The sequence below is a fragment of the Equus caballus genome, chromosome 16, assembly GCF_041296265.1.
Source record: "Equus caballus isolate H_3958 breed thoroughbred chromosome 16, TB-T2T, whole genome shotgun sequence".
NCBI classification, from domain to species: domain Eukaryota; kingdom Metazoa; phylum Chordata; class Mammalia; order Perissodactyla; family Equidae; genus Equus; species Equus caballus.
In genome coordinates this window covers 82,754,475-82,774,492 of record NC_091699.1, presented here as the reverse complement: position 1 = coordinate 82,774,492, position 20,018 = coordinate 82,754,475, and the positions used below count along the sequence as shown (strand labels likewise).

General features: G+C 39.9%; 1 protein-coding gene across 2 annotated transcripts in view; it reads left to right on the top strand.

The window, feature by feature from the left end:
* Positions 1-350: 350 nt before the first annotated feature.
* MSL2 (MSL complex subunit 2) overlaps positions 351-20,018 on the top strand; it is a 36,731-nt gene continuing 17,063 nt past the window's right edge. Inside the window, exon 1 of one of the 2 annotated variants that reach the window (XM_023620971.2) lies at positions 351-530. Coding sequence is in view for 1 of the 2 variants with exons in the window: in XM_070238179.1 (XP_070094280.1) it covers positions 1,560-1,701 (142 nt within the window). In the remaining variant the exon portion in view is untranslated. Of the gene's footprint in view, positions 531-1,559; positions 1,702-20,018 lie in introns of those variants that run through there. The other variant, XM_070238179.1, reaches the window with a different exon arrangement.

Sequence of the window (20,018 nt, the reverse complement as noted above, 5' to 3'; positions counted from 1 at the left end):
TTTGAGAGCGCATGGGGGAGGGGCGGAGAGAGCGGGCGGTTCGCAGAGAGCATGCTCCGTTCTGAGAGCCGTAAGTGGACAGCCACGCATGCGCAGTGAGCCCAGGGTGGGCAGGCAGCGGGGAGGGGCTGGAGTGAGCGGGCTGATGTGTTTATCCGGTTTTCTGGGGTGGGCGGTCAAAGCGCACGCGTAAGGGCGAAAGGCGGCCGAGCTGGGTAGGGGAATGCGCATGCGCTGAGCAAGCCGGTAGCTTGGGTAGGGTGTGGAGGGGGTTCTTAGAGGAGAAGCAGGGGAAAAGGGAAGCGAAGGGAAAGGAAAGGGCGGGGGGGAGGGGTGAGAGTGTGCTCTGCGCATGCGTGCGAGCGCTGGCGACGACGGCGGCGGGGGAGTCTCGGGGATGACAGTGGCTTTGCCCGTTGGGGTAACGGTCGTCGTCGCCGGCAGGGCCTGAGGCGCCGCACAGCCCGCGGGATCCATTAAGGCCGCAGCAGCCCGGGCCCTACGGAGCTAGAGTGGCGCGTGGAGTCGGGGTGAGGGCGGCGAGGCACGGGGGGAGGGGCCTGCAGCGGGCCGTGCTGTGTGCTGGGCGGCGGCGGGGCCTGGCGCTGTGAGCGCTCGCCTCAGCCGCGGCCGGGCGGGCGCCGTGGGCGGCGGCTGCCGTCGTGCTTGGCGGAGGAGGTGTCGTGTGCGCGGCGCGGAGAAGATGGCCGGGCAGTGAGGGGGCGGCGCTTGCGCCTGGTGACCTCGGAGTGAGCGACTGAGGAGCAAGGGGCGCCGCCGCGGCCCGGCTGGGCCTGCTCCCCGCCCCCTCCCGCCGGCGGCGGCGGCCCGCGCACTTCCTCCCCGGCCCCCCCTGTCGGGTGGGGGACTTGTCTGCCCGCTTCGCCACCTCAGGGAACGGCGGGGCTGTAACCGCCGGGGCGGAGAGGCAGGCGCCGTCCGGGCCCCGCGTCCGATATGGAGAGAGCGGCGGCGGCCTCCTCCAGCCGCGGGAGCAACGTTCGCCGCCGCCGCGGCGGCTTCGAGCACTAGATCGAGGAAGCCGCCGCCCGAGCCGTCGTCCTCGCCGCTGCCTCCGCGCCGGGCGTTGTGATGGAGTAAGGGCCCCGCGGCCCGTGAGAAGCGAGCCCGCCCCTCGGACCGGGCCAGGGCCTGCTCCCGCGCCCGCCCAGCTCGCCTTGAGGAGGTGCCTCGGCGCCCGGAGATGCAGCTCGAGCGAAGGCCGCCCGCCGAAGCGCGGGGCTAGACCGAGCGCCGAAGCCGCGGCGTTCTGCGCCCGCGCCGCCCGGGACAAACTCGAACGCTCGTTTCTCTCTCTCTCTCTCTTTTTTTTTTTCGTCTGCAAGTCTCAGGGACCGAGGAGGGGCGCCAAGGCCCCATGTGTGGGAGGATTGCTTCAGCTCCACAAACTTGCACGGATTTCGGTTACTACTTTGGCCAGTGGTTCTGCTCCGATTTCCCTCGAATTGTTGCAAATTCGCCATTGTTCCCCGGCTGCTTACAAAGTTGGATCCGGAATTTCTTTTCCACCGGGAGCCGGCGGTGTCGAAGCGTCTGCAATGAACCCCGTGAATGCTACTGCTCTCTACATTTCCGCGAGCCGCCTAGTGCTCAACTACGACCCCGGAGACCCCAAGGCGTTTACAGAGATTAACAGGCTCCTGCCTTACTTCCGACAGTCCCTCTCGTGCTGTGTTTGCGGTGAGACGCTTTTTATTGTTCCCTTTTCAGTGCTGGTCGTAGAAAAGCTCCTGGGCAGTGGTAACGGGAGCGGTTTGCCGGCGCGGGGCTCGGAGGCAGCTTTTGTTAGCGGCGCCGCGGCGTACGGTCAGTAGTTCTGAAACTCGCCGGAGGACTTTCGCCCGGCGTCCCCGGCACAGCCCTCCCAAACGGCGGAGTATAGCGGCCTTACCGTTCAGAACGCGTTCCTTCGTCTCGGGTCGTTTCCTTACCATTTCTGGTGATAGTTTTTTAAATGGAGTGAAATATACTTGCATATTGCTGCTTTTTTTAAAAAAAACCTTTGATAAAAGAGCTGACTTAATACCTCCCTTGGTTAGACGTAGTTAAATTTGGTTAAGCTTGGTTAAAACCTGTCCATGTGGCATGTTTGCGTTTCCCCAAACTGGTGTTACGTGTGGGTGGTGGTATAATCTGATGCACCCACAGCCAGTGAACTTGGTGTGGAACTTTCCCCCAGGGTCTTCAGCAGATGCTTTGACAGTAAACAGTGAGCCAGTGAAGACTGATGGTAACTGGTGGGATTTTTGCAGGATTATGTTTCTTGTTTTGTGGTTTTAATATACTGTGGCCTGGTAGAAAGTTTATTTTTTAGGTGATTTTGTTTGGAAAGTATTAACTTGTGTTGGGCAGGATACTGTCAAGTTATTTTTGAGAGAGGAAGATATGCTAACTTGTCTAATAAATCCGTGTCTCCAAAGTGATAACTTGGGTTAACTGTGCACGTTTTCCAAAAAACCTAGACTTAAAACGTTAATAGAAAGGAAAGACCAACTGGCAAAAAAAAAAGTAATATACTCCACTTCATATTCTTATTCCGCCAAAAATTTTGAGGTTTTGTTGATTCACTCCTGTGTTTAATCAGAACTTGAGAAATTCAGGCGTTTCAGGCTTTCACTTTATCTTAGATAAAGAAGAGTAATTTTGCGACTTCAGTGGCTCAAGGGGGAAATGGTTTTCATTTGAGATTGATCCCACATTTTCTGTATGGCTCTGGGGTAAGGCACTGAGGGGGTGCAGAAGAGGTGAAGATTGTGTTTTTTTTGCATACCAAGCTTAATATCATAAACGTGTAAGTAACTGTGTTAGAATGTGATTAAGTGCTTGTGTGACTCATAACGGACACTTAACAGCTTTATAGAGAAGCAGTTGCTCAGGGCAAATCACTTAACTGCCCTGGGCCTCAGTTTCTTCTTGTATAAAATGAGAGTTTTGGTCTAGATTAAGAGTGTGTTTTTCAGCTTAAATTTTACAAGTATAAGCGTAAGCATTTGTTTGGTTTCACCATACTCCCTAACTCCACTTTCACTTTTTATGGACTGCTTGTTATGTCTTCACAGTTTTTGATAGTTTTTGGAGTGAGGAGATGGAGGTGCATAACTTGCTTTTCCACAAACCGTTTCATGGGGGGGATTACTACGGTGGCGATGTAGGGGAAAGAGAGGGTGTAGGGCAGCCCACCCTGGCCTGCTGGAACAGCAATAGAGAGTGAAGTGATTATCCAGGTAACGCTTGAAGATCTGGTAGGTCTCCTTTTTACTAGGTGGATGGGACCTAGCGCTCTAATTTAAAAGGGGGAAACGGTAGTTTTGAATTGTGTAGATGCTTGGAATGCTAAGTTCTTATCAATAGCTTCGGGATAGTTGTGGTCTAATTGAGCATTTTCCCAGATTCTAACCTGGATTTAAAAAATGACATTGAAGATAAAGCTACATTAAAAAAAAGTCCAACGGTAGCTTTTTTTTTTTAAGCTAATCTTGGCAACACAGGGGGAATTTTTCTGACAGTCGGCCTTTGTAATTATTCTTCTTGTTCAAGCTTCCCTCCCCCACCATTCCTATGGAAAAGATTTGTGGGTTTTGCTTCTCTTTTATAATTGAGTAGCTGGCATAAAATTTAAGCAATTTAGATGTAGATTCAGACCCCCCCCCCCCCCCCATCTCTTTGGGCATACGCCTGTGCTTATTAAGAAACAGAAAAAAAAAATCAGTTATTTGAATTCACATCCAGCATTTGTGTCAGATGTTGTCCTAGACTCTTTTTCTTAGCTGAAGAGCATAAACTCATTCACATTAATAGGACATGTGCCATCTTATTTCATGAAGGTAGTAAATATGTAAAAATAAAATTTAATTCTGTCTTGATGCTGTAAATAGGGAGTTTGTTTCAACAGGTCCTCCAACGTCTGACCTAGTCCTACCTTTTCAGCCTTTTATTCAGCTGACCTCTTACATAATTTCTCTGCTTTAGCCAGATTGATGTTTTTACCTTTTCAGACATACACGCCTTACATCTTCCTTCTCTTTTTCCCATGTTTGCTCTCTGCAGTTCCTTCTGCCTAAAATATACTTTTTCTCTGTGGTCTAACTCAACTCCCTCCTTCCTCAGTAAATTCTTTGTTCCAGTCATAGGCACTTATAACTCTTTCAGTGCAGTTTTTATATCTAATTCTTCTGATATCTTAGGGAAAATACTATTTTTTGTACATTTTTGTGTTCCTTCTCCCTCATCCTCCCCTATCCAGTGACTTGCATGTAGGTGTTTATGACAGACTCACAGGAAGAAAGTAAGAGGAGGTGAGGGAGGGAAAGTAAAAGGCCTTCAAACTTTGCAGTTAGGTTCAAATCTTGGCTCTTCTACTTACTGTGTAGGCAAGTTGCTTTAACTTTTTGCCTCAGTTTCCTTTATCTACAAAAGGGGATAATTTGTTTCTCCAAATTTGTGTTATATGTAGGTTTATTTTTAAGTGGGGAAAAACCTTTTGAACCCATGAGCACAAGCCTATGAACTGGTGCCTGGCACGTATATGATTCATATCCCATCCTTGGGCAGAGGTAGAGAAAGGTAGGAGGAGGTGAGAGGAGTCTGAACTGTCAGGTCAATTACTGTCAAACCTAGATTATTCACTGGAACTACAGGTTTTGTTATCATTGTTCTTTGAAATGTTAATTAGCTGATTATCAGTTTGTTTTTCAATTGCTTTGTATATTTAAACCTGAAGCTTCTAGTGAATGGGATAGCAATGCTCCAGAGAGTTACTGTACTTTCTAGGCCACAGAAACAGTGACCAAGACAGTATTACTCTGAGTACTCTTTTTGGGTCAGTTCTCTCCCCTTAGTCTAAATGTTGGACTTGCTTTATCATTTCTCAGAAAGTAGAATTTCTTTTCTTTTGATGGCCTGAGACTTGATAAATTCTGCTCTAGGGACTTTAAGTTTTTCATTAAATTTGTAAGTTCTCAAATGATATAACAAGTATGATATATAGAATCAAGTCATGTTACAACTGGAATGACAGATTAAGTGGAAAAATATTATTCTCTGACATATTTAGAGTCCTGTAAATTAATCATGATCAGATCTCTACTCAGGAACATGAATATTTTCCTGATGTTTTAATTAGAGTATAGAAACAAAGTGGGTTTGGCTTTGGATTTGTTGAGTAGTTGTGGACCTTTTGGACATACAATTTCTCATTTATAAAATGGGGAGAAGCTGGACATTAGTGTTTCCCATTGACATAGGGTGACATAGGCTGACCAAGTTTTTGTTTTGAATGTTAAGGACTTAAAATTCTGTCATCGTTTTTTTACTACTGCTACTCTTACCTTCTAGTGGAGGATAGATGATTCCCTGAGGATGAGAGCCTTGCTTGTCTTGTTCATCATTATACCCCTGCTCCTAACATTTACTGGCTCAACAAGTATTTGTTGAATGGATGAAATTACCATTAAAAAAAGAGAGTTTCAAAGTAGAAAGGTTGTGCTCTCAGAATGACTTACTTTACGCATCTTTTAGATCGAGGCTAAATTAAAAGGACATTTGAATAATTGTATGTAAGTGTTAGATTAATGTTTTATATTTACATTTTTCTCAAGCATGGACTCATTTGATACTTAAGATTTTTCTTTCTTTTTCTTTTTTAAAGATTTTATTTTTCCCTTTTCTTCCAAAACCCCCTGGTACATAGTTGTGTATTTTTAGTTGTGGGTCCTTCTAGTTGTGGCATGTGGGATGCTGCCTCAGCGTGGCTTGATGAGTGGTGCCATGTCCGCGCCCAGGGTTTGAACTGGCAAAACCCGGGGTTGCTGAAGCAGAGCACACGAACTTAACCACTCAGCCATGGGGCTGGCCCCAAGATTTGTTTTTCTTGTACTTAAAATCACTATAATTAAATTTTTTTTTATTGTAGTAACATAATATAAAATTTACTATCCTAACCCTTTTTAAGTGTACAGGTAAGTAGTGTTAAGTGTATTTATTTACATTGTTGTGACAAATTTCCAGAATATTTTTTTTCTTTTTTGGTGAGGAAGATTGGCCCTGAGCTAACATCTGTGCCAGTCCTGTTCTATTTTGTATGTCGGTCACTGCTACAGCGTGGCTTGACAAGTGGTGTAGGTCCGCGCCTGGGATTTGAACTCATGATCTCTGGGCCACTGAAGCAGAGCACACTGAACTTAACCACTACGCCACTGGACCGGCCCCCAGAATATTTTCATCTTGCAAATCTGAAACTCTGTACCCATCAACCAACCACCCATTACCTCTTTCCCCCCAGTCCCTGTTAACCACCATTCTACTTTGTCTTCATGAATTTGACTATGCTGGGTACTTCATATGGGTGGAATCATGCAGTATTTGCCTTTTTTGTTCATTGGCTTATTTCACTTAGCATAATGTCCTGAAGGTTCATCCATGTTGTAGCATGTGACAGAATTTCCTTTTTTCTTAAGGTTGAATAATCTTCCATTGTATGTATACCACGCTTAATTTATCCATTCATCCAATGGTAGACGTTTGAGTTGCTTCCAACTCTTGGCTATTGTGAATAGTGTTACTGTGAACATGGGTGTGCAAATAACTCTTCAAGACCCTGCTTTCGGTTCTTTTGGATCTATACCCAGAAGAGGGATTGCTGGATCATATGGTATTTCTATTTTTAATTTTTTGAGCAAACTCCGTATTTTCCATGGTGGTTGCACTGTTTTACGATCCCACCAGCTGAACAAGGGTTCCAGTTTCTTCACACTCTCCCTCGTCAACACTTATATTTTCTGGGGTTTTTTTGATAGTAGCCATTTTGATGGATGTGAGGTTATATCTCATTGTGGTTTTCATTTGCATTTCTCTAATGACTAGTGTTGTTGGTCGTTTTTCCATATGCTTCTTGGCCATTTGTATATCATCTATGGAGAATCACTATAATTTTTTATCTTGAAACCTTACTTCACTCATTACATCTTTATTACTCACCTGTGATGTTCTAAGTGCTGGAATAGAAAGAGGCACATGGCCCCTACCTGTATGTTGCTCAGTGTTATGGGGAAGACAGATAAGGAAACCAGTAAACCCAAATTATTGGGTAAGTCCTGTGTTAGACGCACTTGTTATACCAAATCTCAAGTGTCATAATAGAATACTTATAAGTCAACTTTCTTGCACATGTAAAATTGTAAGAAATTAACTATAAATGAGTTTCTCACTCTGTATAACTTGTTTCTGAACAGTTGTTTGGGTCAAAGTTTAAGCAAACCTGATTGGTGTTAGAGCACAGTTGGGTTTACCATTTTTTTTCTTGGAATTTAAGTTCACCTTTTCTCTAATCTGGGAAGAATTCTTTAGGAAGCATTTATCTAGTAGGCTGGTAGGGAAGAAAAATATTTAGTAATTTGTCACGGCAGATACACTTCTTTTATTTCAGATATATTTATTTAACCATTTGGGTTTTTTTCCTGAGGAAAATCTCCTGTTTATAGTTTTCTTTTTAGTATTCTAAAAATTAGTTCCAAAATATTAGTCCCTACTTGGTTATGTTTATGCAAAATGAAATTGCCTTAGGGAAACGACTCCCTATGCATTGTTCTGGATGCTGAGAGAGATGAAGGAGGTTTGATCCACAGTCCTTTGTCATATGATACAACTGCCTGAAAAGTTAGTGATGCTAGTTTAAATAATGGTTCAAGGCAAGCAGTAGGGTACGGTAGAACTAGGCAGGAGAATTGTTTCCGTCAGGTGAGATCTAGGAAGTATGGGGCTTGAGCTGAGCTGGGCCAAAAGGAATGGTGAAGTTAGTGGACATTTTCAGCAAAGCTTGAGGGAGAGAACAGTTGGCTTGTTTAGGCTCCAGAAAATCAAGTTTATCTGTAATGAAGAGTCCTTTTAGGAGAGTCCTTGCCCTGTAGTGGTTCCTCAGGGGCCTTTTGTGTGGGGAACCTTGATGCCAGGCTAAGGAATTTGACATTTACCTGGTGGACCTGTTTTTTTCCCCAAAGTGTGCTCTATAGGCCATCTAAATAAAAATCACCTAAAGAGCTTAGTAAAATTCATATTTCCAGTTAACACATCAGATGGATTGAATTGGAATCTCTGTGGGCAGGGCCTTGTGATCGGCCTTTTAACCCACCATCTTGATATGGGGAGGGGGATTTGCAAATCACTGGTGGGAGCATTTGAGAAACACCATTTTAAGTGGGAGAGTGATGTGATTGAAATTCTGTTTTAGAAAAGATTAATTTGAGTGTGGAATACAGGATTATTGGAGTATGGTGAAACCTAATTAGGAAGGATAACAGAGGTATCTGTATTAATAGAGGCCTGAATAGTGTTGAGAGTGGAAGGGGAACATCATAAGATAATGCGAAGGGAAAATGTCATCCTCATGATTATCATAACATTTTAATTCTTTGATTTGTACTGTATTATGCTGTGTCATTGTTAGGTATATTTCACTATGAATAGATTAAATGACATTTCTTATCTTTATATTTATAAACATGTCTAGTACAATGTTTTCACATAGTATATACTTGATAAAATGTACTGAATTGTATTGAAGAACTGACAAAACCTGGCAGTTCAATACAGATACGTTGGAAAAACTGAAGGAGTCAAAAGGTAATTCAGTTCATATCATAAATTGATTTTGGGAGTACATGAAGAATTTAGAGAGGCTGATTTGAAATAATACAAGGACAGCTCACTTAAAATATTCTTCAGGGATTTAACAGTTTAGTATTGGATTTTGAGAGAAGTCAGGTGCTTGGGAGATGTTGCAGTTAAGATAGGAATTAGAGCAGATCACGTTTGGGCCTGAGGAGAAGGAAGAGAAGGATGAGACAATGTTGAATCATTTGATGGTGTCTGGGGCTTGGGGTTAGTGAGAAAGATTGTTGGAAATATGGTTAGGAAAGGATAAAAATATAATCTAAAAATTTTTACTTTATGCCCTTCCTTGGAAACTTTGATTTTTAGAATAATTTTATATACTATTTGGTATAGTAAAGCAAACAACATGTCTTCTGAGTTTTGGGGTTGTGGTTTTCAGTCTCAAATTAATTTGAACGTCCAGTTCTCCTCCTCCTCTGCACTCCTTGTTTTCTTCATGTTTGTGTGTGTTTGCACACATTGCATTGATAGCATTCCATCATTAATTGGTTAATCCCTTACTGTATTGGCTTCTCTCAATTGACACTTCCCTTGGAATCAACTTGGCTACTTTTATTTATGATTAAGTTTGTTTTTGTGAATTCTAATGTACTTTCTAGTTTTCTTTTTTTCCTGAGGAAGATTTGCCATGTGCTAACATCTGTTGTCAGTCTTCCTCGTTTTGCTTGAAGATGATTCACCCTCAGCTAACATCTGTGCCAATTTTCCTCTATGTTTTTATATGTGGGTTGCTGCCACAGCATGGCTGCTGGTGAGTGGTATAGGTCTGTGCCCAGGAACCAAACTTGGGCCACAGAAGCAGAGCACACCAAACTTAACCATCAGGCCACAGGGCCAGTCTCCTAAATTTTATCTTTTATTTTAAAAAGTGATATTTCAAAATCTTTATTCTAATTTCTGTTGTATTTTTCTGTGTCCAGAAGTCACTTTTGACTTTTCTTCTTATCCATTTAATTTCTCTTACTCTGTCTTTTCTCTTATAAGATTATATTTTTGTTCCCTTGTCTGGAAGTTAATGTAGATACTTTTTTCACCTTAATTATTGTATATCTGGCCATTTTTATCATCTTTTTCTTGCTCTGATTCAGTCTATAATATTTTAGCAGAATTATTTTCATTTTATTGCCTTTCTACTCCAGAAACCTTCTTGAATCTTTGCAGAGTTGGAATATCTGGAATAAGCTGTTTTTATCTAGTTTTATAGCCAGTGTATTTTGCATGTCCTGACTTTAGTTGTCTACCAGCATTTGTCCATTTTCTTTATTGTTCTAACTCACAGAAAATGTGTGCTTAAAATGTTATCTGGTCTCAGATTTGGAAATTGTTTTCTAGCAAAATTGAGTGATTTTATAATTCTTTATGCAACAAGTAAAGGCATACCTAAACTGAAGGGTGGGTGGTCCAGGGTATAACCTAAGGGCTTTTGACCTCCTACCAATCCTGCTAAATGCCATTCCCTTGAAGTTTAAATTTTTGTTTGATGTTCTGAAATTTGGAACTCTTGCCATATATAATATAGGAATCTAGGATTAGAAGGGAGTATTCCAATTCAGGCATCTTTGTGATGAATTTCTTAATCCCCTCTGCAGTTAATCAATTGGTTGTGCAGCCTGTGACTGAACATATTCAAGGTATGAGATAGGATATGACTGTCATATCCACCAGAAGCTGTGAGTTGTGTCAGGATCCTTTTATAAGGTGTTATTGAGCTTGCCAGCTCAATTTTTATGTAGTTCTTACAAGGAAGGTATTACTAGGTCCTTCTTCATGGTGAGAATATAAAACCTTAGGCAGAAGACCATAAATCATACAGCCATTTCTTCCCATCAAATAATCTTTTCTGTAATGTTCTTGAAAGTTCATCCAAGACTTTTCCTGAATACCTCTAGGGTGGTGAGCTAAATTTTACTCTGCAAAATAGCCATATCATTGTTTGACAACTTTTTTTAAAAGAACTTTTTTTTTAGAAAGTTCTTGCTTCTAGTTTCCTCAACTCTCCTTCTCTGTAATTGTCTCCTGTTGATGTTTTTGTCCTCTGGAACAATTTAGAAAGCCTTTGATAGAATTTTACCCTTTAAGTGTTGGAAGACAGTTTTCATGTCTGTCCTGGTTTCTGTTTCTTCCAGAAGTGTGGACCTTTGTGTCCAAGTCCACAGTATTTTACATGTGGTCAGGTGGGATTATTTGCCTTGTCGACTTGGACAAATTATTTCTCCTTGTTTCATTTGTAGAATGAAATTGTTGGACTGAAGCAGAGATTTTGATTGTGAATTTGGCCCCCAGACATTTTTTTTTAGCTTGTTTAAAAATGTACTGGATTGGTGGTCAGTGTTTTAAAATCTAGAGTTAACATAAAAATCCAGATTTTAGGCACCTCCTGGAAAATTGTAAGACCTGGCAACAGTGGGTCTACATTCTCTTGTAGCCTGGCATCATTGGCTGTAGTTGAGGGCAGAAATTCTCCTTTTTGGGGGTGGAGGTATGTCCTCTTCAGTTTGCCCTAGGTCCAACCTAGCCTTTGTCACTTTTTTTTTTTTTTAACTTTACCTGTTTGTCCCCGTAGACATTTGGATTTGTGATCCTCAGGAATGGAGGATGTTTTTTTAGATTTTATTTTTCCTTTTTCTCACCAAAGCCCCCTGGTACATAGTTGTGTATGTTTTTTAGTTATGGGTCCTTCTAGTTGTGGCATGTGGGATGCCCCCCAGCATGGCCTGATGAGCAGTGCCATGTCTGCACCCAGGATTCGAACCCGTGAAACTGTGGGCAGCCAAAGCAGAGCACGTGAATTTAACCACTCGGCCATGGGGCCGGCCCCCATGGAGGATTTTTTTAAGGTCTCTTGTGCATTACGCACTATTTTGAGCCATAGAATTCTGTGTTGGGATCTTGAATTATTCTGTGAAACCTTCTTACCTGGATAAGAAGGTTGGTTTATCTTGTGTAGCAGTCAGAGAACAGTTGTTGGTTCACAGTGTTTCTGGTCAATTAAAACATTTTCGCAAGTTGGTTGATAATGTTCAAATCTTCTCTATCCTTAGCTGATTTTCTCTTAGTTTTGTCAATTTTTGAGAGTGTTGAAATCACTAACTATATTTATGGGTTTGTCAGTTTCTCTTTGGAGTTTTATCAGTTTTTGCTTCATGTATTTTGAAACCCTGTTACTATGTATATAAAACAATTTTGGACATATGGAATATAGTTATAATAACTTGAATTTTTAATGTTCTGTTCTACTAATTCTGTTATTTGTCATTTCTGGGTTTGTTTCTGTTGATTGTTTTTTTGCTCTTTGTAGGTCGTATTTTCTTGTTTCTTTGCATGCCTCATTAATTTTTATTGGATGTCAGATAGTGTGAATTTTACCTTCTTGGTAAAATTGTACCTTGTTGATGGATATTTTTGTACTGTAAATATTCTTGAGCTTTCCTCTTGAGTTGTTACTTGGAGACGGTTTGAACCTTTTCAGACTTGTTTTTAACCTTTTGTTAGGCAGAACCAGAGCAGCCTTAGAGGCTAATTTTTCTGCACTACTGGGGCAAGAACCTTTTGACTACTCTATCTGAGGCCTCGTAAATGATGAGGTTTTTCAGTCTGGGTGGTTGGAATAGGAATTATTCTACTGCCTCTGATTTACAGGGACTGTTCTCTGTGCTTCTTTCTGGGGGTTCTTTGTCTCACTTGGGGTAGTTTCCTCATACGCCTGTGCTGATCAGTACTCAGCTCAAGACTTGAAAGGAACCTTGTAAAACCTCTGGTGCTCTTTCTCTGTGCAGCCCTCTCATCTCTAGTACTCTGCCCTGAGAAGTCCAGTTACCTTGGCCTCCCAGCTCTGTTTTCTCAACTGAGGGAGACTGCTAGGCTTTGTCTGGGTTCTCCTTCCTTGTGCTGTGGCCTGAAAATTATCTCTGTGCAGTAAGATGGGTCACTTGTAGGGCTCTTTTTGTTTGTTCCCCCCTCAGGGATCGCTGTTCTGTACTGTCTGTTGTCCAATATCTGAAAACCGTTTTTCCCCCCAGTTTTTTTAGTTGTTTCAAGTGGGAGAGTAAATCTGATTATTCCGTTTTGTCTGGAAGCAGAGTCAGGTTACATTCTAAACCTGTGTTGTCCTATACAGCAGCCACTAGCTTTCAATTAAATAAAATTTAACGTGCAGTTCTTTAGTTATACTCAGCTACATCTTAAGTGCTCAGTAGCCACATGTTGGTAATGGCTACCTTGTTGGACAAAGTTCTACATGACAATGCTATAACAACTAAAGAACTTAGATTTGTTCCTGAAGGCTGTGGGAGTATTGAAAGTTGCCTTCAGTGTTTTCATCTCAAGTTTTGATTTTAAAACGTGGAACTGGATGGTGTTACGAACAGATCACTGGAGCACACCACTATAGACTTATACAACAGTTTCCCCCACTCAGTGTTAGTGAATTGGGTTCAAGAAGCTGTACCACAGTGTTCATGTAGTAAAAGTTTCTGTTACTTAAAAAAGAGAGCAAAAATAGTGTAACTATTTTCCTTCCTTTAAGATGATGCAATTTGAGGAGATGTCAAATGAATATTGGGCCAAATAGTGGTGCCATAACCAGTTAATAATTCTGCTGGAATTCTTCTGTCTGCCATGAGGGTTTTAATTTTTAGTCACATATTTTGTTAACTGTTAGTGGTGTCCATTCGGTTCTTTCAATTCTTTGTATATTGATTCGATGGACCATTGATTGGGGACAAGAAACATTAAGAAAATTAAGTTGATAGTGAAGTAGGAGGTAATGGGAAACATAAAATTTTAATGATTCTAAATATTTGGTTCATGATTATTATACCTCTCTCTGTAAGTTGTGTTCTCCTAACATCCTTTATATCTAAAAGCAGTGTTAAAAAGAGAAAATATAGTGATACGCAGTATGGCCTTTTATTTTTAGAGAATAATTATTTTTATTTTTAGAGACTTGTTATTTTTAGAGACTATTTATTTTTAGAGACTCGCAATGTGTTATTTGAAGTGTTTGCAAATACCAATATAAAGCCACCCTTAGTTCATCACTTAGTAACAAAACACAAAAATGGTTAAAAGGGGCTGGCTCCGTGGCGGAGTGGTTAAGTTCGTGTGCTCTGCTGCGGCGGCCCAGGGTTCGGATCCTGGGCGCGGACATGGCACCGCTCGTCAGGCCATTTTGAGGCGGTGTCCCACATCCCACAGCTAGAAAGACCTGCAACTAAGATATACAACTGTGTACAGTGGAGGGGTTTGGGGAGATAAAGCAGAAAAAAAAAAAAGGTTAAATTTTTTAGTAAAAAATACAAGGATTCTAAACATCGTCACATTTGCAGTTTTGTCCTTGCATAATGTATTCAATTTTAGTGTATATTTTTAACGTTCATGGGTTTACAAGCAAGGTATGTCATTTTAATGTAGATATGCCACCCAAAAGCATTTTCTTACATAATTTACATAAAACAAGAAGTAGCCTTTTAGTGGAAAGTCAAATTTGTCTTTGTATATTTTCTTAAAATGAGCTTTATTTATAGTATAATCTCTTACAAAATATTAATTTTTTTCTTAAAATTACTTTGTTAAATGATTGGATTATATGATTAGAAAAAATCCCCAGGAGTTCCTGTTATTGTGAAAAATAGCATCAAGGAAAAACAGGTTAAATATCTTTCATGGTTCTTAATCCCAGTTGTGCATCAGAATTACTTGGGAAGCTTTTTAAAAATACACATTCCTGGGCCGTATCTCCAGATATTGAATCAGTTTTGGAATAGGCCACCTAGGTGATTCTAATACCAACCCCTGGATGAGAGTAGTGCTGTCTTGGAATACTTCTCTTGTGAGGTTAATAGGTGCACTTTAAAAAAGAATGTGTGCCAGTAAGTTCAAGCAGTGCTATGTTAAGCAAGTTTCTTGACAGCTGTAGTATTTGATTTTAGGACACTGATGTATTTTGGAATGACTCTCCAGGAGGGTGTTAAAGCAAACCTCTTAATGCCTTCTGGTTCAATGGAAGACCAGTTTGGGAAATTTGGATCTAGATTTATGTTGATTTATGAAATTAATGTTTGATCAGCTGTGAATCAGTTTAATTGTGCCTAACTGACCAGCCTGTGTTATCTTATTGGTAATAATTTAAAGAGAGACCATCATTGCTTTGTAAAATATGAAAATAATGGAATATTACAAAAGTGCCCTGTAACCGCAAAATGCTCTATAAAAGTCTCCCCTACATAATTATTAAGATAAATGATGTCTGGCATTCTCTTTTAATTCTTACTAGAATATGAAATGAGGCACAACTTGAGTTTATGAATATGTTGTGGGTCTGAGTGGTTATATATCATCCATTTAATAATCTGTGGTGAGTGTTTGGTTTTGTAATTTATAATGGTAGTTGACTGGTGATGCTTACCTTGTATAAACTATTGACATTGCCAAGAGTATTAGGAAATATTTTTTCATAGTTTTAGGTTAACCAAAGACATAAAAGTTAAACTCTGAAGTTTAACCATTCCGGTGTTCTTGAGTAAGATTGAGTCTTTTAAAATTGTAGTGTTTAACTGTTGATTTCATTTCTTAGTGAACTAGTTGTATTCCTTTTCACAAACTGGAAACAACAGATTTTGTGTCTTTTACAACCCCCCATTCCCATGGCATACATATTTAGCTGTCAGTGGTCTCTCAATGTAGTAGTACTTAGTTCATTTAAGGTGATGTAATGAACTTTAAAATAATTACTTAGTCAAGTGGTCAAAATATCCCACTGCATGTCACCATTTTTAGTGTCAAATTATTCCCTTCCTTACTTTTAATTAAAATGTATATATTTTCTGTCATACTACAAGTATTTGTGCTAGATTTTTAAAGAAAACTGTTTACAGGGCTGTGGAATCTAGGTGATCAGGGGCTAATGGTAGGGCAGAGCTGCTTGAGTATTTAATTAATTAATTAATTTCTTTGATACCTTAGTTTGTCATTTGGACCTTTTGGTTTTTTGAGGCATGTTAATTTGCTTTTTGGTTTACTACTAAAATAAACGTGTGTAAACTTAAAGCAAGAAATTCTAAGTGGTGCTCAATCAAAAATTTAAGGAAGAAAAACAGACCTAGTAGGGTTAGGAAGGCCTGCTAAGAAGACAATGGTGCTGTCTTCTTAGGAGGATTCTTTGATCTCAAATTCATTTCTCTTTGACTTGAGCCTGTTATTGTTTATAGCAGCAATCATACTCATGAATTTTGCCTAATGAAAAGATTAGAGGTTTAGACTTCAACATATGCCTGCAAAAAAACTATACTGGACACAGGTTTTGGAGGACTAAAAACAAGCTTTAAAAAGAACAGTTTAATTGTCCAAAACAGTTAATTCATTTTTGCCCATTTGCTAAGTGATAATACATATGATCTTTTTATGGTGTTGTCATTTTTATTCTTAGCCAAATCCAGATTTTTTCCGTGTGTGTATGTATCTAGCAGATATCATAGTTGTTATTGTTTCAAAACATATTTTGCATCTTTAATTTTGGGGTATAATTTTGGTGCTGTGATTCAGAGATATAAAAAAAGGTCTGAGAACCCCTTGTTAAATGGGAGTGGTAGGCTCTAGCACAATTCTTGGCATACCTTGGGTCCCAGGAATTAATTGCTTAAGTGATTGAGGAAAGAGAGATGTTTTCTTCAGATAAATAACAGGAAGTGAGAATAGCTGGATTATAGGGTAGTTCTATTCTTAATTTTTTGAGGAACTTCCATACTGTTTTACATAGTGGCTCCACCAATTTACATTCCCACCAACAGTGCACACGAGTTCCCTTTGTTCTGCATCCTCTCCAGCACTTATTTCTTGTGTTTTTGAGATAGCCATTCTAACAGATGTGAGGTGCTATCTCATAGTGGTTTGCATTTCCCTAATAGTTAGTGATATTGAACATCTTTTCATGTGCTTGATGTCATCTGTACATCTTCTTTGGAAAAATGTCTGTTCAGATCCTCTGCCCATTTTTTCATTGGGTCATTTTTTGTATTTTTTTAAATGCATTTTGGATATTAACCCATTATTGGAAAAATGGTTTGCAGTATCTTCTCCCATTCGATAGGTTGCCTTTTTGTTTTGTTGATGGTTTCTTTTGCTGTGCAGCTTTTTAGTTTGACGTAGTCCCATTTGTTTATTTTTGATTTTGTTTTCCTTGCTGTTGGAGTCAAATCGACAAAAACATTGCTAAGACCAATGTCAAACAGCTTATTATCTGTGTTTTCTTCTAGGAATTTTATTAGGTCTTACATTCAAGTCTTTAATCCATTTTGAGTTAATTTTTTTGTATGGTGTAAGATAGTAGTCCAGTTTCATTCTTCTGCATGTGGCTGTCCAGTTTTCTGAACACCATTTATTGATGAGACTTTACTTTCTCCATTGTGTGTTCTTGGCTTCTTTGTTGTAAATTAGTTGTCCATGTGTGTGTGGGTTTACTTCTGGGCTCTCACTTCTGTTCCATTGATCTGTGTTTGTGTTTTTCTGCCAATACCATACTGTTTTGATTACTATAGCTTTGTGGTATAGTTTGAAATCAGGAAGTGTGATACCTCCAGCTTGTTCTTTATTCTCAGGAGTGTTTTGGCTATCCAGGGTCTTTGTGGTTTAATACAAATTGTAGGATTTTTTTGTTCTGTTTCTGTGAAAAATGCCATTGGACTTTTGATAGGAATTATGTTGAATCTGTAGAGTGTTTTAGGTAATATGGACATTTTAGCAATGTTGATTCTTCCAGTCCACGAGCGTGGAATATCTTTCCATTTCTTTGTGTTTTGTTCAGTTTCTTTCAACAGTGTTTTATAGTTTTCAGTGTACAGGCCTTTCACGAGCTCCTTGGTTAAATTTATTTCTTGGTATTTTTATTCTTTTTTGTCGTGATTGGAAATGGGATTTTTTTTTAATTTCTCTGTTTTTAGTTTAGAAACGCAACGGATTTTTGTGTGTTGATGTTGTACTAGTCAACTGTATTGTATTTGCTCTCATAGTTTTTTTGGTGGAGCCTTTAGGGTTTTCTATATAATAATTATGTCATCCACAAATAGTGACAGTTTCACTTCTTCCTTTTTAATTTGGATGCCCTTTATTTCTTTTTCTTGCCTAATTGCTCTGGCTAGGACTTCCAATACTCGGTTGAATAAAAGTGATGAGAGTGGGCATCCTGCTCTTGTTCTTGATCTCAGAGGAAAAGCTTTCAGTTTTTCACTGTTGAGTATGATGTTAGTTGTGGGTTTGTTGTATATGGCTTTTATTATGTGGAGGTACTTTGCTTCTGGATCCATTTTATTGAGAGTTTTTTTCTTTTGAGGAAGATTAGCCCTGAGCTAACATCCGTGTCCATCTTCCTCTACTTTATATGTGGGACACCTACCTCAGCATGGCCTGTCATGTGGCGCCATGTCCGTACCTGGGATCCGAGCCGGCAAACCCTGGGCCCCTGAAGTGGAACGTGTGCACTTAACCGCTGCACCACTGGGCTGGCCCCAAGAGTTTTTATCATAAATGGCTGTTGAATCTCGTCAGATGCTTTTTCTGTGTCTGTTCAGATGATGATATTTTTTTTTCTTCTGTTAATGTGGTTTACCATGTTGATTGACTTGTGGATGTAGAACCATCCTTGCATCTCTGGGATAAATCCCACTTGATCATGGTGTATGATCCTTTTTAATGTATTTGGTTGGTTAATATTTTGTTATGAATTTTTGCATATGTGTTTGAGAGATAATGGCCTGGAATTTTCTTTTTTTGTGTTGTCCTTGTCTGGTTTTGGTATCAGGGTAATGTTGGCCTTATAGAGTGAGTTAGGAAGTGTTCCATCTTCTTCAATTTTTTGGAACAATTTGAGAAGGATAGGTACTAAATTTTCTTTGTTTGCTAGAATTTAGTGGTGAAACCATTTGGTCCTGGACTTTCGTTTTTTTGTGAGGGTTTTAATTGCTGTTTCAGTCTCCTTACTAGTGATTTTTCTATTCAGATTTTCTATTTCTTCATGATTCAGTCTTGGAAGGTTGTATGATTCTAGGAATTTATCCATTTCTTCTAGGTTTTCCAATTTGTTGGTGTATAGCTGTTCATAGTAGTCTCCTGGGTTCTTTGTATCTTGTTTCTTTTTTTTTTTTCCTGCTTTATTTCCCCAAACCCCACCTGTACACAGTTGTATATCTTAGTTGCAGGTCCTTCTGGTTGTGGGATATGGGATGCCGCCTCAACGTGGCCTGACGAGTGGTGCCATGTCCGTGCCCAGGATCTGAACCCTGGGCCGCTGCAGTGGAGAGTGCGAACTTAACCACTCGGCCATGGAGCCGGCCCCTGTATCTTGTTTCTTAAGATAGGTCTGTATTGCTATAAACTTCCCTCCTAGTACTGCTTTTATTTATCCCATAGATTTTGGTATGTTCTATTTTCATTTGTATTTAGGTATGTTTTGATTTCTCCATTGGCCTAAAAATTGTTCAGGAGAGTGTTAACTTCACATATTTGTGATTTTTCCAGCTTTCTTTTTGTAGTTATTTCTAGTGTCATACCATTGTGGTCTGAAAAGATGCTTGATATGATTTCAGTCTTTTTAAATTCATTGAGACTTGTTTTGTGTCCCAGCATTTGGTCTGTTTCTGAGAATGTTCCATATGCACTTCAGAAGAATGTGTATTCTACTGCTTTTAGATGAAATGTTCTGTATATATCTATTGTCTATCTGGTCTACTGTGTCATATAAGACTGATGTTTCCTTGTTGACTTTCTGTCTGGATGATCTATCCATTGATGTACGTGGGTTGTTAAAGTCCCCTACTATTATTATGTTGCTGTCAGTTTCTCCTTTTAGGTCTTTTAATAATTGCTTTACGTATTTTGGTGCTCCTATGTTAGTTGCATATATGTTAATAACATGTCTTCTTGATGGATTGTCCCCTTTATCCTTATATACTGTCTTTGTCTCTTGTTACTTTTTTTGGCTTGAACTCTGTTTTGTGTGATATAAGTATGACTACATTCCTTTTCTTTTGCCTACCATTTGCTGGAGTATCATCTTCCACCCCTTCGCTTTGAGCCTATGCTTGTCTTTAGAGCTGAGTCTCCTGAAGGTAGCGTATAGTTTTTCAATCCCTCTAGCCATTTTGTGCCTTTTGATTGGTGAGTTCAATCTGTTTGCTTTTAGGGTTATTATTGATATATGAGGATTTAAGACTATCATTTTATCTTTTGTTTTCTGATTGCTCTATATCTCCATTGTTTCTTTTCTCTTGTTTTTCTGTCTGCCGTTTTAGTTTGGTGGTTTTCTATGTTTTTCTCAGTTTTCTCTTTTTTTGTAATTT